This window comes from Thalassophryne amazonica, chromosome 7 (genome assembly GCF_902500255.1).
Source record: "Thalassophryne amazonica chromosome 7, fThaAma1.1, whole genome shotgun sequence".
NCBI lineage: Eukaryota > Metazoa > Chordata > Actinopteri > Batrachoidiformes > Batrachoididae > Thalassophryne > Thalassophryne amazonica.
This window is the reverse complement of record NC_047109.1, coordinates 97,790,303-97,805,424: the sequence shown is the minus strand read 5'-3', so window position 1 is coordinate 97,805,424 and position 15,122 is coordinate 97,790,303. Positions and strand designations below refer to the sequence as shown.

Sequence of the window (15,122 nt, the reverse complement as noted above, 5' to 3'; positions counted from 1 at the left end):
TGATCCACCCACCAAAGCTCGTTCTTGGTGATTATCTTTTACATAACAGCTGAGTGGATGCTTGTCATTTCTCTGCACACACACACACACACACACACACACACACACACACACACACACACACACACACACACACACACACACACACACACACACACACACACACACACACACACACACACACACACATATGCACATGCGCATGCACACACACACACACAATGCACGCACGCACACATAAAACAAATCCACTGCACTGTCTGGAGGCTGGTAGCAGGAAGTTAGAATGAAAAGCTGGATTAATTTCTAACATGATTTTTTTTTCACTGCACTAAGAAAAGCATACAGTCTTTTTTTGTAGTACATGCGCGCACAAGCACCGACTGCGTGCACAGGCGTGGGACAATGACACAAGCGAGACAGTGATTTGATTGAGCTAACTGACGGTTCATTATTTGTATACTATGTTCTGGAGCTTGGCTTCAGCCAGGACACTGATGTTGGTATGGTAGTCTTCTGACCTGATGTGGTGGATAATCCTCAGGCAGCATTGGTGGAATCTCTCAAAGATCTTGAGGTTGCAGTGGTAGGCAGTCCAGTTTCTGGACTTTGCGAGATGCAAAAGTTGTTCACCTTTCATCTTTGTTCACCAAGATTTGTATGTTTCATGTACCAAATTTTATTAATTGTGTTTTTGTTTTTCTACCACAGAACTGATGTCCCTCTGGACATGGTATTCCAGTCATGGTAAGGCGAAGCAGACTATGTTTAGGGCACCCTATCCAGCCCCCTCTCTGTTCAGGGAGAGAAGATTGGATCCTAAACAGAGCTCTCAGTTGCAGATGCAGCTGCTGAAAAACCTTCCTGCTTTTTCCAAGGGTGCGATGACTGAGTCACACATCTGCTGCTTCTGTGCTGGGTCAGAGCTAAGGGCTTCCAGATTCTCAGTCCTGCCCTTGTCATTCTTTGCCAATTGCTGAAAGGCTTTTGGATGTGCAGCGTAGCATAGAAAATCTGCCTCCAGAGTTGATCTAGAGAATCCTGTGCACAGGTTTGTTAAGCGTGGCATGCCACTGCACGCCAACAAGCACAAGATCCCTGACAGATCCTCAGCCTGGTTCTGATGGCTGGGACATCTCAGACGATTGGAGTTTTAGGATTTGCTTCAGCCTTCCGCTGGTCTGCCATTGAGGACTTCTTGTTTCACCAGAGCCCTGTTAGCTGTGTCGAGGATTCCTGTTGGGCCTTCACAGCAACTGTAGCAGCCAAGGGGCACACAAAATCCCCACTGCCTTTTACCCCAACAGACAATTCCCTACTTGATCTCTTATCCATGAGTCATGGTGTGGGCAAGGGGTTTTTCTGACTTCCAACTGAAAAGCATTCAAAAACAAAGCATTCCTGATTTTTTTTTTTTTAGATTCTGTCTCTCACAGTTGAAGTCTGCCTACGATAAAAATTACAGACCTTTCCATTCTTTGTAGGTGGGAAAACCTGCAGCATCAACAGAGGATCAAATACTTATTTGCCTCACTGTATTAAAGTTTGGGAGTAGCATAATGGATGAATGTGTATTTCAGTGCGTGCATCATGAACATGCTTATGTGATACATATCTCACCTCACTTAACCTGTTTTTTTTTGTTGTTTAACAATTATTTTTATGAATTTCATTCCAATTTTATAACAAATGGCTCAACACAACACCTGGTCTATATCATAAGAAAAACAAAAGAATATGATCTGGTCCAAAATATAGGAAACATTACACAGCACAAGCTTATAGCAAAGAGAAAAGAAAAAAAAGATTGAGTAATTAAGCGGTAAAAGGTGAAACCAGCAGTGACCTTATTGTGAACAAGCACCAAAGATTTTCAGCCATTAATGAAATGTGAGAGTATCAAAGTGATTGAAGAATTCATAAAACGTGGAGTACAAATTCTCATAAACTGTCCCTTTGAGGAATGAAGCAGCAGGTCAACCTCATTTTTTGATGAACATAGCTGTGGTTGGACAAATGGGCATGAAAATTACAACTGTGGTCGTTGTACCATGACTCTCAGGGCTTATTTGCTCCTTCTATAAGATCTACTGAGACAAATATTCAGACCCGTGTCCATCCATCTGTAGTCAGGTTGGCGGCCCATTTGATCCATATGTATAAGCTGCAGCGGGGTTCAAGCAGCAGGAGTTAGAAAAGAGGAATTCCTGCAAACCAACACTGATTCAGAGCTTGTTGGCTCAGTGGCAGCAGTAGCCAAAGTAATCTTTACTCCTGTTATATTTATTGTTTTACTGTTCAACCTCACAGTTACTGGCTTCCTGTCTATCCAACCCATTCAAACAATCAAATGAAAGCATAGATCAGATGGACGGTGTTGGAAAAAGAAATAAAAGACTGGAACATGGTATATACGTATATATATTTTGTTAACGTAGGAAATTTCACAAAAATTCAAAGCTGAACTACTTGATGAGATCAATGCAGGCTTAAAGTTTATTTTAATAACTGCAGTTTAATTCCCAGTCTATCGATACTTGTGCTTTCATAAGTAATGCATCTAATGATGAATTCATGGAGCACTGAGGTCCATGCAATCTGCTTTCCAACTATTAAAATAAACTTGGCTGAAATGGCACTAAAGCTGCTGAGCTAAGATGAGTAAGAGCTGGCAGGCGAGTCTTAACGTAAATGTGTTTATGCCTCTCACTCCTAAATAATACAATTAGACTATCACACCTTACTGCCATTAGTTTATAGTTTTTATTTTTATTTGGGAATTTCTTGCTATATTTGTTGGTGGGCTAAAACATTGTGGGTGGTACACATTATACAGAGCCCCTTATGAAAAAGTTAAGAGTCTTCTTTCTTTCTTTTTTGCCTTGTCTTTCTGTGCAGAAGATGTGGGATTCCTGCTACTGCTTTCAAAGTACTCACAGCACAAAGACCTTAATACACATTTCACTAAATCAAAGATCAAATTACAATCATGGGAATTGGGCTTTGGTATTGAGAAATTTCCAGCAGCATCAGACCTTGTACTGACGGCTGCAGCTGGATAGCTTGTAACACATTGGAACAGACTGCTGTTAGTAAAACTATAGCAGATGCAAAGTGTACAGTAAATCTTCCAATAATGGTCAAAGCCATTATTTATTGGACCAGTCTCTATTAAAGAGAGAGCAGCAGTGCTCACAGTGATCACAGCCTGTCTTAGCTCAGAGGCCAAAAGGAGATGATGTAGGTTTTGGACGAGGAGGACTGCATCATGCTTTTCCAAAAATGACCGTTTCCTTGGACCTGAGGGCCTGTCGGATCAAGTATAGTGGATGGAGAAGTGTGACCGGGCTGCTGTGCTGAAAAGGTTCTTTATGAAGCACAAGATTTTTCCCACTTAAATGTTACTACCATAAGGTTAACAAAAACTTGGGTGTGTTCTGTCCCTTGAGATTGGGTTGTGGACCAGCAACTTTAAAATATGAGTAAAATCAAGCATAGCAGCACTGTGAATATTCATCTGTATAGTGGGACGGGCATCATTTTCCTTCAATGTTTCCTCCGGGGGAGCTTATTTATCCCCAGTTGAACGTTACACCAAGACCAACAGTATAAGGAGGGAGGTTTTGCTTGTAACTGACCGTCACTCCTGGCTCTCCTCTGTCACCTCTGGCTCCCCTCATGCCCGGACCACCCTGAAAATCAGACCAATAAGACACTGTAAAATCCAAAGATGACATATTAAACAAATATGTAGGACTGCCTTTTTGCATTTACGCAATATCTCTAAAATCAGAAAGGTCTTGTCTCAGAGTGATGCTGAAAAACTAATTCATGCATTTGTTTCCTCTAGGCTGGACTATTGTAATTCATTATTATCAGGTTGTCCTAAAAGTTCCCTAAAAAGCCTTCAGTTGGTTCAGAATGCTGCAGCTAGAGTACTGACGGGGACTAGCAGGAGAGAGCATATCTCACCCGTGTTGGCCTCCCTTCATTGGCTTCCTGTTAATGCTAGAATAGAATTTAAAATTCTTCTTCTTACTTATAAGGTTTTGAATAATCAGGTCCCATCTTATCTTAGGGACCTCGTAGTACCATATTACCCCATTAGAGCGCTTCGCTCTCAGACTGCGGGCTTACTTGTAGTTCCTAGGGTTTGTAAGAGTAGAATGGGAGGCAGAGCCTTCAGCTTTCAGGCTCCTCTCCTGTGGAACCAGCTCCCAATTCAGATCAGGGAGACAGATACCCTCTCTACTTTTAAGATTAGGCTTAAAACTTTCCTTTTCGCTAAGGCTTATAGTTAGGGCTGGATCGGGTGACCCTGGACCATCCCTTGGTTATGTTGCTTTAGACGTAGACTGTGTTTCATAATTATTGTATGGCCTTGCCTTGCAATGTGGAGCGCCTTGGGGCAACTGTTTGTTGTGATTTGGCGCTATACAAGAAAAAAGTTGATTGATTGATTGATTGATAAAAAAAAACGCAGAAGGAAATATGCATCCGCCTGACCTCCTTTAACACCCCGTAAAATTAAATAAATGATGAGCTATACAGGTTATCATTATGTGTGGCTCATGAATACTGCAGACAGCAAATAGAGAAGACCACTGTAAATGGCTCTTCAGAGCTCTACATCTGTAACAGCAGGAGTCTGGAGCTGTAAACCTCAGCTTGACCCCTGCAGAGCCAAGGTTTAACTCAGGACAAACAGCACATCCGCTAATCATTGGCTGAGTTGAGATACATCCTCTTCCTGTATTTGCTTAAATAAGCCTCTCTGGGGAACAAGGGGGTGAGCAAGAAGTACAGTATTTACAGAGAGGGGACAGGAGAGAGGATCACAGTGAGGAGAGGAAGAGAAAGAGGTGGCGTAAGAAGAGCAGGGGTGGGAGCACAAATGTGGGGAAGGCACAAAGGTCAGTGCTAATGGAGGAATGTTATGTTGTGTTTTTTCCTACTGTCATGATCCTGCCATCAGTCTTCATTCCTCCCAGCTCCCCTGAACTCATCTTGGTTCCACATCCACTCACACCTGGCCTGTATTTACAGTTTAAAAGTAATTTATTTTGCTTTTTCCAGTTTTTTGGCACAGGGCAGAGACATTGATCTTCTACATGTTGACATGGCGCCTGTTTTAGGCCAAATGCCCTCTCTGACACAACTCCAGATGTACACAGAGAAGGTGGTCTTTAACAGGATAAATCTGTTTTGGAAGCAAGCGCACTAACCGCTTGTATAACTGTGCTTCCTACACTTTAAATACTTTAGACTCCATTCAGCTTCTTGCTGGATTGTTGCTGTTTGTGTATTAGCCTCCCTGTTTGCTCAGTGTTAATCGTGTTGTTATCTAAGGACTATGTTTGTTTACCTGCAGACTCATGTAAATTCTGCTCCTACCATCACTCAGGAATCATGACCCCCTGCTGTTTATTAGATTTGTTTCTGTTTTAGACTGTTCAGTTGTGTGCAGGTTTCTGCTTCTTGTTTTGTTTGCATTCCTGTATTCAGATATTGAGATGGTCATGTTCCTTCCCTTTGTAGTAGTTTTCCTCTTTAATTTTGTCAATTCTATTTAGTAATCATGCGTTTGAGATCTCAAAAACTTGCTTTCCTGATGCATTTTCAACATAATCATCTTAAATACACTAACAACAAGCAACAGTCGGGTTAGTGGCCACCAGGAATCTGTAATTAGTAACAAGGCATCACAAACAACTGGATAGGACAGTGTGTCTTTATTTTATGCCAGGTGTCACTGTAAATGTTAAAAGATAGCAACATGTCCTAAAATAGGAGGTTCACTGGTTCTCAGCTGTATCTATTGGAACCCAAAATTTTAGTGCTGAATACGCAGTAGTTTTTATGGAGTCAATCTGAGAGTCACTGACTCATTGACTCCATTAATTTTATGTCTGCCTGCTCACCGCAGGGAACACTGTGAGAAAATAAAATCTATTTTTTCTCCCCCATCTTGATTAAATCCCCCAAACTGTTGACCCGAACTAGCAGCCTGTGGCCCCACTTCACTGCTTCTGCTTTCACCATTTTATAGACTTAATTAATCCTCTAAATGAGTTTGACTGTCTACATATGCCACTGTGATAGACTGGAGACGTGTCCAGGGTGTTCCTTGACTTTCACCCGATGACTGGTGGGATAGGCTCCAGCAGCCAATGTGACTCTTGAATGGAGTAAACAGGTATAGAAAATGAATGAATGAATCAACTAATCATCCAAAAACATTTCAACTAGTGCAGAAAGATGCTGGTGTGCTCATGCAAAGCTTCTTCAATTATACATACTGCCCATGAATTTGTTTCAGCTGCGGCAATCAATATATCAAATATGTACCACAGATAATAAAAAACAAAAACTGCAGAGGCTCGCTGTTGTTCAACTTAATCAAAAACATAAATCTGACCATGCAAACACAGAGAATAATTACCCCTAGAGAAAGGGGAAGTGATAAACAATTTATTCAACAAGCCTGCATGGTCTGTGTAGGTGTGCTGTCTATGGGTAGATACAATTAATCAGACTTTAAGAATGAGCCCCCCCCCACCCCCCAAGAGAACAGTTCTTAACTCAAATGTTAGATCACATGACATCTCTTTATGCATTGTATTTTCCAGAGTATGAGTCACACTAGAGTACAAGTCACAGGACCTCCCAAACTTATACTCTGGAAAATATGGTATGAGGGGTGACTGAAAAGTTTTGAGCCTGACCCAGAAAGAGTAGGGGGTGGTTCTCCAGAATAAGTCCCTCTATGAGAACAGTATTAAGGCAGTGTAGCAACAATGGAAAAGGTTTATGGACTTACATGGGGATTATCTTAAAAAATAAAGCATTACATTAATTCAGTTGTGGTTTCTTCTTAGTTGGGCTCAAAACTTTTCACTCACCCCTTGTAGCTTTTTAAGCTTTTTTGTTTATTTTTGCAGCTAATTTTTTCTCACAGTTGTTGTTCCAGGGGATCATAAAGGGGTCATATTATAAGGTTTGAGCTAATATGTCACGGAGTGTCTTAGAAACAGAGACAGTACTATAGATAAAACTACTCAACCAATGTTGAGGTGATGCGAAAAAATCATACATGCCTGCCTGTCGACACAATGTTTTCTTGTTTTGCTAATTGGAACTGTTTTGCGCTGTTTCGCCGGAATTCGACCAAATTCTCACTATGTGTGAAGAGGCCCTTAGTTTAGACTGAAATCCAAGCATTTTAATGCCGGTTTATTTTTGAAAGCTCATTTTAATGATGAGAACAAGTTTATCTGGGGAAAAGGCATAACTAATATTTTATTTTCTTTTTAATGGCTTCTGCAGGAGCACGTGCAAGTGTGCATTCATGAGCTGGAAGTTACCTTTGACTGCAGGTGTTGTGCACGCACGTAGCATGTTCATTGACGTCTGTGAGGTGTCTTGTAAATCACTTCAGAGGTGTTATGTAGTTACAAAACAAGGTTTTTATCCAAGGCCAAAATATGGTCATTGGGTATAGCGAGAACTTTCTGTCCATCTGTCTGTCTGTCTGTTTGTGCTCACCATAAGTCCAGTCTTATTACTGCCAGGGTCTTCATATTCAATGGGAACATTGTTGGGACATAGACCTAGGAAAAGTTCAACGATGGCTAACGTTGACCTATTCTAAAGGGTCAAAAGGTCACATTCTTCTACACACTCTTTCATTGATTACATGTTCACACAGCTGAGTGCATTTCAGCATTGCGTTATATTTGGATTTACAAGTGTTTATTTCTTGCTAGTTTTTACATAATACTGTATGTGAGAAACATGTTAGATTTACACAGAAACAACGCCGTTTTGGAGAGTTTTCTGCCATGTTGGCTCAGGAGCCAGAGCGAGACCAGCCAGTGACGTCACAATGCCAAGCCCCCAAGTGATCTGTGATGTTACTATCATAAACTCTGCAGGTCTCTACCGTTGCTACTGTAAGTAGTTCAAGTCTGTCTCCTCTTTTGAAAATTTACCCTTCAAGGGAACTTATTATTAATGCTTTTGAGAAACTGCGAATTTTGATTGTATCTGTAATGTCATATTATGAATCCCCCATTTAATAGTGGTGCCAAAGAAAATTCTTTTTATGCCTTAAAAATCTTAAAAGGCTTAGTGGCTCTATACCTTATACCATATGTACATGAAAAGCAGTTATGCACAATATGATCAGTATGCTCAGATACTAATCAGATATCCCCGCAGATCACGAAATATGCTACTTTATCACTTTTTGATTTATTGTAGTGTTCAAAGTGCCAATGGCTCAATAGTACATTTTTACTCCTCTATCATTTAAAAGGAAATGCTCTCTCTTCACATTCCTGCCTGCAGTAATCTTTTCTGCACACAATGCATTTATTGTGCTAAGAACCATTATATTGCATTAACAAGGGAAATGACATTGCCTTTCTAGCTTTCCTCAAAACTCTCTCTGACTGCAGCATGCAGTTTTATCATAGAAAAGTCAGTGATTTCTCTATTACACCCTTCATGTATGCCCATCTGCTGCAGTTAAAATGTGATTTAAGAGAAGCATTGGATGCCGGGGAGCGAAACAGAAGCAGACTGAGTGCGAGACAGAGAGGAATAAAGCCATAATAAAGAGAATAAGAAACAGAAAAAATAATGAAAAAGTGAAAGCCACACTGTAATGTTTTTAACCTCTGCTATGGAGAGAGAATCAACAGAGAAAAACTCAAACACCAAGAAAATTTAATTATCACATCACATTTTCCATGGTGGAGTCATAATATGTCAGTACAGGTTTCTGGGGTTAAAAAAAAGGGGTAAAAATGAGGGCTGTGGCCTCTGGAAGCAACCTTACAACAAATGAGAAAGTGTATGCTGCTTGTCCGACAGGAATGTTAATTGGGGAGATTGTAATCATCGGTGATAAATGGAATCACAGTGTAATTACTTCCTCAAACTACTGCTGCTGATTCGCATCCCTGTCCTGCTGGAAGCACCCAAGGATGGAGACAAAGAGAGAGCTCAAGGAAGGAGAGAAAATAAGAGAAAATGCAGAGATACAGGCAGATAAATGGGAGAAAGGGAAACAAGTGAGAGAAAGAAAAAGGATCAGGCTGTAAAAGAGCTGATTTACTTGCTCTTTCATCACAGTGAGGTTTTTTTTTTTTTTTTTTTACCTTTTACAAGTGAGATAAATTAATCTAGGGCACCAGCTCCTTCTCTGTTGAATATAATGTCATCTCACAACAACCTTCAGATCTATGATTATATTTATATTTCACAGGTTTAATAAATAAACACTGACAAGAAAGTAATTACAGAGCAGTAAAGGTTTTTTTTTAAATCTTAGAGGCCACAGCGGCTAGTCAACTGTTAAATTTATTGCCCCTGACTTAAAAAAAGACAAACATCTTTTTTTAATGGATACACATTTCGCAAGTTAAGAGTGTGACACAAAAAGTTGACAAAATCAGAAAAGAGCCCACAGGAGAGACTTAACTGAAGACTCGGCGAAGTCTTACCGGGGGTCCGGAGGGTCCTGGGGGCCCCTTACTGTCTTGCAAACAGGTACAGGCATGAGGCATTGGGGGGCACTGTTCTTCAACTCTCTGAAAACAGAAAAATAATTCAAAAGAAAGAAAACATGCTCTGTATTCAGGCAAGGCATAATTAACATCATTCAAAAGTTCACCCATTATGTCCAAATGGATCTCGTCAGTAAAGAAGATAATGATGTTCATCACTGGAGGAGCTGTCTGAGAAACACTTCAGTCTTTATTTCCCTTCTCCATGAATGTGACATCTTCAAAATACCAATTTTATGCTAAAAAGTTATACCGTAGCTGATGTTTTCTCACAATTCTGAAGTAACCAGGCTTTTGATAAAATGTCTTTCCAGTGATACCCAAGGATCTTTCAATGGCATCCAGTTAGGTCCCAGGTTTCACAGCATACAGATACACTTCCGATGCAAACTCCAGAAAGCCAGTGAAAGCTTGGAATTTAGTCTTCATCCAGAACAACCGTGAACCCAGTGACAATGACTCCTAACTCAGTTTTTCAGCTGCTGCAATCAGGTCATCCATTGATTTCACAAAGATCACATTATCGCCCACAAAGTCAGGATCAGTAAATCTTTCCTCCTCATAAAAGCAACCAAAATTGCCCGACTTTATGACCTTACCCAACACCCAGTAGTACTGCTACCACTGGTACCACAGAGGGGTATAACTGTACAAAATTAGTGTTTATATGTCCATTAAATTGAATGCAGTAGGCACAGATGCAAGTCTTTTCATTGAAATAAGATTTCTTTTTTTATTTTAATTAAATTTTGTTAGTTCAACATCACTTCAAAGTTTATGGGGTATGTTGAGCTACAAATTTTAACATTGCACCAGGGGCCTCATTTATAAAGCTCCGTGTACAATCACAAGTGACTCACTAGTGACTTTAGCCCCGTCAGTGATTATCTGCATGGAAAAACTGTGTGCACTACAAATTATTCAACATAAAAACAATAAGCTTTAAAAGAAGAAGCACAATTACACTAAATGTGAAACTGAGACAATCATCAGAAAGGCAGATAAAAGAAAAATGTTTTGTTTAATGGCTTCTGAACTGCAGAATGCACATAAAGAGGAAAGACACACATATGTATATAATACCACAATTTACTACACTGAGCACTCAAAATCCCATATGTGACCAAAATACAATTTGCACCCACATTTTGTTTTCCTTCATTCACATGAGGTAAGTGTACGCAGACCGAAGACAACAGCCCTTCTTTCCAAACCATAAACATCATTGCACTTGCTTCACAGCTTCTCCCAAAGCTTAATTAAATGGAAATGGACTGCATTTATATAGGGCTTTTCCATCTGCATCAGACGCTCAAAGCGCTTTACAATTATGCCTCACATTCACCCCGATGTGAGGATGCTGCCATACAAGGCGCTCACTACACACCGGGAGCAACAGGGGATTAAAGGCCTTGCCCAAGGGCCCTTAGTGATTTTCCAGTCAGGTGGGGATTTCAACCCATGATCTTGTGGACTCAAGCCCAACACCTTAACCACTAGACCATCACCTCCCCCAATTAAAGAGTCTCTCTCCATTACTACCACCAAGGACAAGTGCTTTACCCAAGTGTCGACTGAAATGAATGACTCAGCCTCTTGCAGTACTAAAATTTTTTAATTTTTAATCTCATGAGTATAAAATATTCACAATGTGGGAATTAATTGTATTGTGCACATGCAATAGCATTTTGAGTGCTTAATGTAGAAAATGTGGTCTCTCTCTCTCTCTGTCTTCATATATATATATATATATATATATATATAAATTCCAGGTCATGCGTGTAAAAAGGCTTAAGGATTGTTTTGTCCGTACACATCACTTATAAATGAGGAACCTGATGACTTATATTAGCTATAGTACAATATGACAATATGACCCCTTTAAAATAGTACTTAATCACCCTCATTACACGTCTTGGATATTATTATATTGAAAATTATGCATCACCCTGGAAACCTCATAGGCAAAAGATTGCTCTTGCATTATTTTTCCAACATACTCTCCCTTAATGTCAATGCCAAGTCCAGCAAAGTTCAAGCTTCACACCCTACTCATGGAAGAAGGCCACATCTTGAGCCTCCAAATACTTTGTATCCGGTTGAGGCCAAGAACTTTTTGAAATACATTCATAAATGCACATGCACTACAAAGCAGACCCACCTAACCTAATGCAGCAGCCTGACCAGTGATCACAAAACTTATTCAGATCTTCTCTGGTAAATAAATAATTTACATTAGGTTGCATTAGAGTGTATAAACTGTTGGCATGCTGTTTGTTTTATGCTGCGTGCATACTATCAAAAATACATGTGCCCTGTATTGCAAAGTGCATGTGCAAGTCTCAACCTGCAAAGTAGTAGTGCACAGTTTATAAAATATCATTTGAAATAAATGACACCGATAAACTCCATTCAAAGGGAATCTAAGTCATTTGGGTTTTAATTCTGGCTCTGACTCTTTGGAGCTCAGTTTGTCCAGCAGCACAATTATTCAAATCCTCTTTGGCTGTGATAAACACAGGAATATAAACACTACACATTGAGGGAGAAATGTGAACATATTGCGTGCGTGCGTGCATGTGTGTGTATGTGCGCGTGTGTGTGTGTGTGTGTGTGTGTGAACCTTTCTCACCATTGCTGGGAGTTCGCAGCACTTATCTCTGCTGGCCCAGGATGTACTGCAGATGATGTCAAACATTTGGAGCTGGAACTGTAAAAACACACAAATGCACACCATTTGAATTAATGCTGCCATTCCAAAAATAATCATTTAATCTTTAAAATGCTTATCAGTAATCAAACAGATTCAGCACAAGAATTCTAACATGAATGGTAGGATCTTCCACTTCTGCTGTTTTGAGATAAGAAACAGAACGTTGAGTTTGGCTGTGTGTGAGCTCTAATGACTAGTTAGATACAGTTTAAGGTCCACATGCAATCTGGCTGACTCCTTTAATAAACAATATGAACAGTCTGGGGGCTCTGATGGTGTTTCCCAAGGATTGAGCAAACTCTAAATTAGATCACAGACTTGTGTCTGATCCATTTTAAAGTTTGGGGTAATACAGTAAAATGCAAAGTTCCTTCAACTTCTCCCTTTTTTCACTCAAGGTTGCCATAACAGATCTGATTTGGATCTGCAAGGTGCCTGGAGCAGAATTTACACAATACCCTTCCTTACACATCCGCCAAATCACAGCAAATTTGCCTCAAGGCACTTAAAATAAGTAAGGTCTAACCTTACTAACCCATAGAGCAAGCACACAGGTGACAGTGGAAAGGGAAAAACTCCCTCTGATAATTTTGAGGAAGAAACCTTAAGCAGACCAAACTCAGGTCATACTAATAAAAAACATTTTTAACGATACAGAGAAACATCAAATTTTTGAGAATTATTAAGTTCACACATTACTTGGAGAATGGGCAGGGGTGACCAACAACAAAACAAAAATAACCCCCCCCCCCCCCCCCCCCCCCCCCCCGCCAAACACTCCATATTCTAAATGGCAATATTTCACCAACAAAGTTAATCAGGTGGATGCATGAATATACGATTGTAGCTGTTGCTAAGATTCGGTCTTTGATGAGACAAGTGGTTGTTTTCTTCTTTGTTAAATTTCGGGCACTCACGTTACGCCCACTGCACCTTTTATTAGTCAAATTTGTGGCTGGGCTGTGAACTGCTGATTTCAAGCAAGTCCAAAGAACACTTTTTTGGACTAGTGTCTTTTCCCTCTAACTTTTATAGTTAAGATAACACTTGCCATTAACATGTATGATAATTCTACACTGTAGCACTTTATTAATCAAATCAAGTCAAATTAATTTTATTTATATAGCGGGTCACCTGATCCAGCCCTAACTATAAGCTTTAGCAAAAAGGAAAGTTTTAAGCCTAATCTTAAAAGTAGAGAGGGTGTCTGTCTCCCTGATCCAAATTGGGAGCTGGTTCCACAGGAGAGGAGCCTGAAAGCTGAAGGCTCTGCCTCCCATTCTACTCTTAAAAACCCTAGGAACTACAAGTAAGCCTGCAGTCTGAGAGCGAAGCGCTCTATTGGGGTGATATGGTACTAAGAGGTCCATAAGATAAGATGGGACCTGATTATTCAAAACCTTATAAGTAAGAAGAAGAATTTTAAATTCTATTCTAGAATTAACAGGAAGCCAATGAAGAGAGGCCAATATGGGTGAAATATGATCATATTTAAGATCGAAGCATTAATTAATGGTAGGGCTTCCTTGAGCAGCCTGGTAGGAATGGGGTCTAATAGACGTGTTGATGGTTTGGAGGAAGTAACTAATGAAAATAACTCAGACAGAACAACAACAGATATTAGCAAGATGTTAATACGAGTACTCTCCAACATCGGTTTTCACTTACATTCAGTACTAAATATGGATATGGATGGAGCCTTCTGTCCACACCAGCTGTTTAGTGTGTCATATTCATGTACTTTTCTGAATGCTCAAGACTAAGATCCAGATGTTTAATGATTTCCTGGACTCAGCCATCAGAAGTGTATCTGTATGTGGTAAAACATTCAGTTATCTCGGCAGTGACATACGTGTCTCTTAGTCCTTGGCCTTTGAGATCAAGAGGCACCTGGGAACAGCATATGGAGTCATTAGGTCAGTGGACAGAGGTGTTTGGCGATGCTGATATGTCTTCAGGAGAAAGAAGGTCCAAGTCTTTAGGGTCAACCTGTCTTCCTGTAAGGTTTTGATACTTGGATGCTAACCAGTAACCTAAAGTGACAGGTGGATGTATTTGGTACTCAGCTTCTTCAGAGCATTACTAGGTACCACTGGAATGACTGTGTCGAATAAATGATTACTTAGTAGGGGACAAAGACAAGGAGTATAACTTGCACTCAAAGTTTAAGGCCTTCAGACTGTGCACTGGATTTCCTTCCTGCTAAGCTTTTGAAAGAAGTCCTTGATTCAGTTGGCCCTTGTATTTTACAGCTGATTAATGCTTCTCTGTCTTCAGGTGTCATTCCTTGTTCCTTTAAACAGGCCATGATACAGCCCCTTTTAAAAAAACATAATTTGGACCCTGCTATTTTTTCTAATTATAGACCCATTTCTAAGACATCATTTTTATCTAAAATACTTGAAAAGGTGGTCTATACTCAACTACAGTCGCACCTTACTGCATTTGACATAACTGAAAAGTTCCAGTCTGGTTTTAAACCTTTGCACAGCAGTTTAATGATTTTCTTTTAATCATGGACACTGGCAGCTCAGCTGTGCTTGTGCTTTTGGATTTAACTGCAGCCTTTGACACTGTTGACCACCAGGTCTTATTATCTCGCCTTGAATCGTGTGTTGGATTAAATGGCACAGTGCTCAAATGGTTTAAGTCCTATTTGATTGGTGGGTGCTTTTCTGTGAACCTTGGTCCCTTTGTGTCACAGAAAGCCCCTTTGACTTGTGGAGTACCTCAGGGTTCAATTTTAGGGCCAATTTTATTTTTGCTTTATTTGCTTCCTTTAGGATCACTTTTTAAGAAATATAACATTCAGTTTCACTGCTTTGCTGATGATGTGC

The 15,122-nt window shown here is 40.1% G+C and overlaps 1 protein-coding gene across 1 annotated transcript in view; it reads right to left on the bottom strand.

Moving 5' to 3' along the window:
- LOC117514639 (collagen alpha-1(XIV) chain-like) overlaps positions 1–15,122 on the bottom strand; it is a 496,536-nt gene that overhangs the window by 82,177 nt on the left and 399,237 nt on the right. Inside the window, exons 35-37 of the mRNA XM_034175192.1 lie at positions 12,205–12,282; positions 9,510–9,596; positions 3,639–3,692 (exon numbers count right to left, since the gene is read on the bottom strand). Coding sequence (XP_034031083.1) covers positions 3,639–3,692; positions 9,510–9,596; positions 12,205–12,282 — 219 coding nt within the window. The remainder of the gene's footprint in view (positions 1–3,638; positions 3,693–9,509; positions 9,597–12,204; positions 12,283–15,122) is intronic.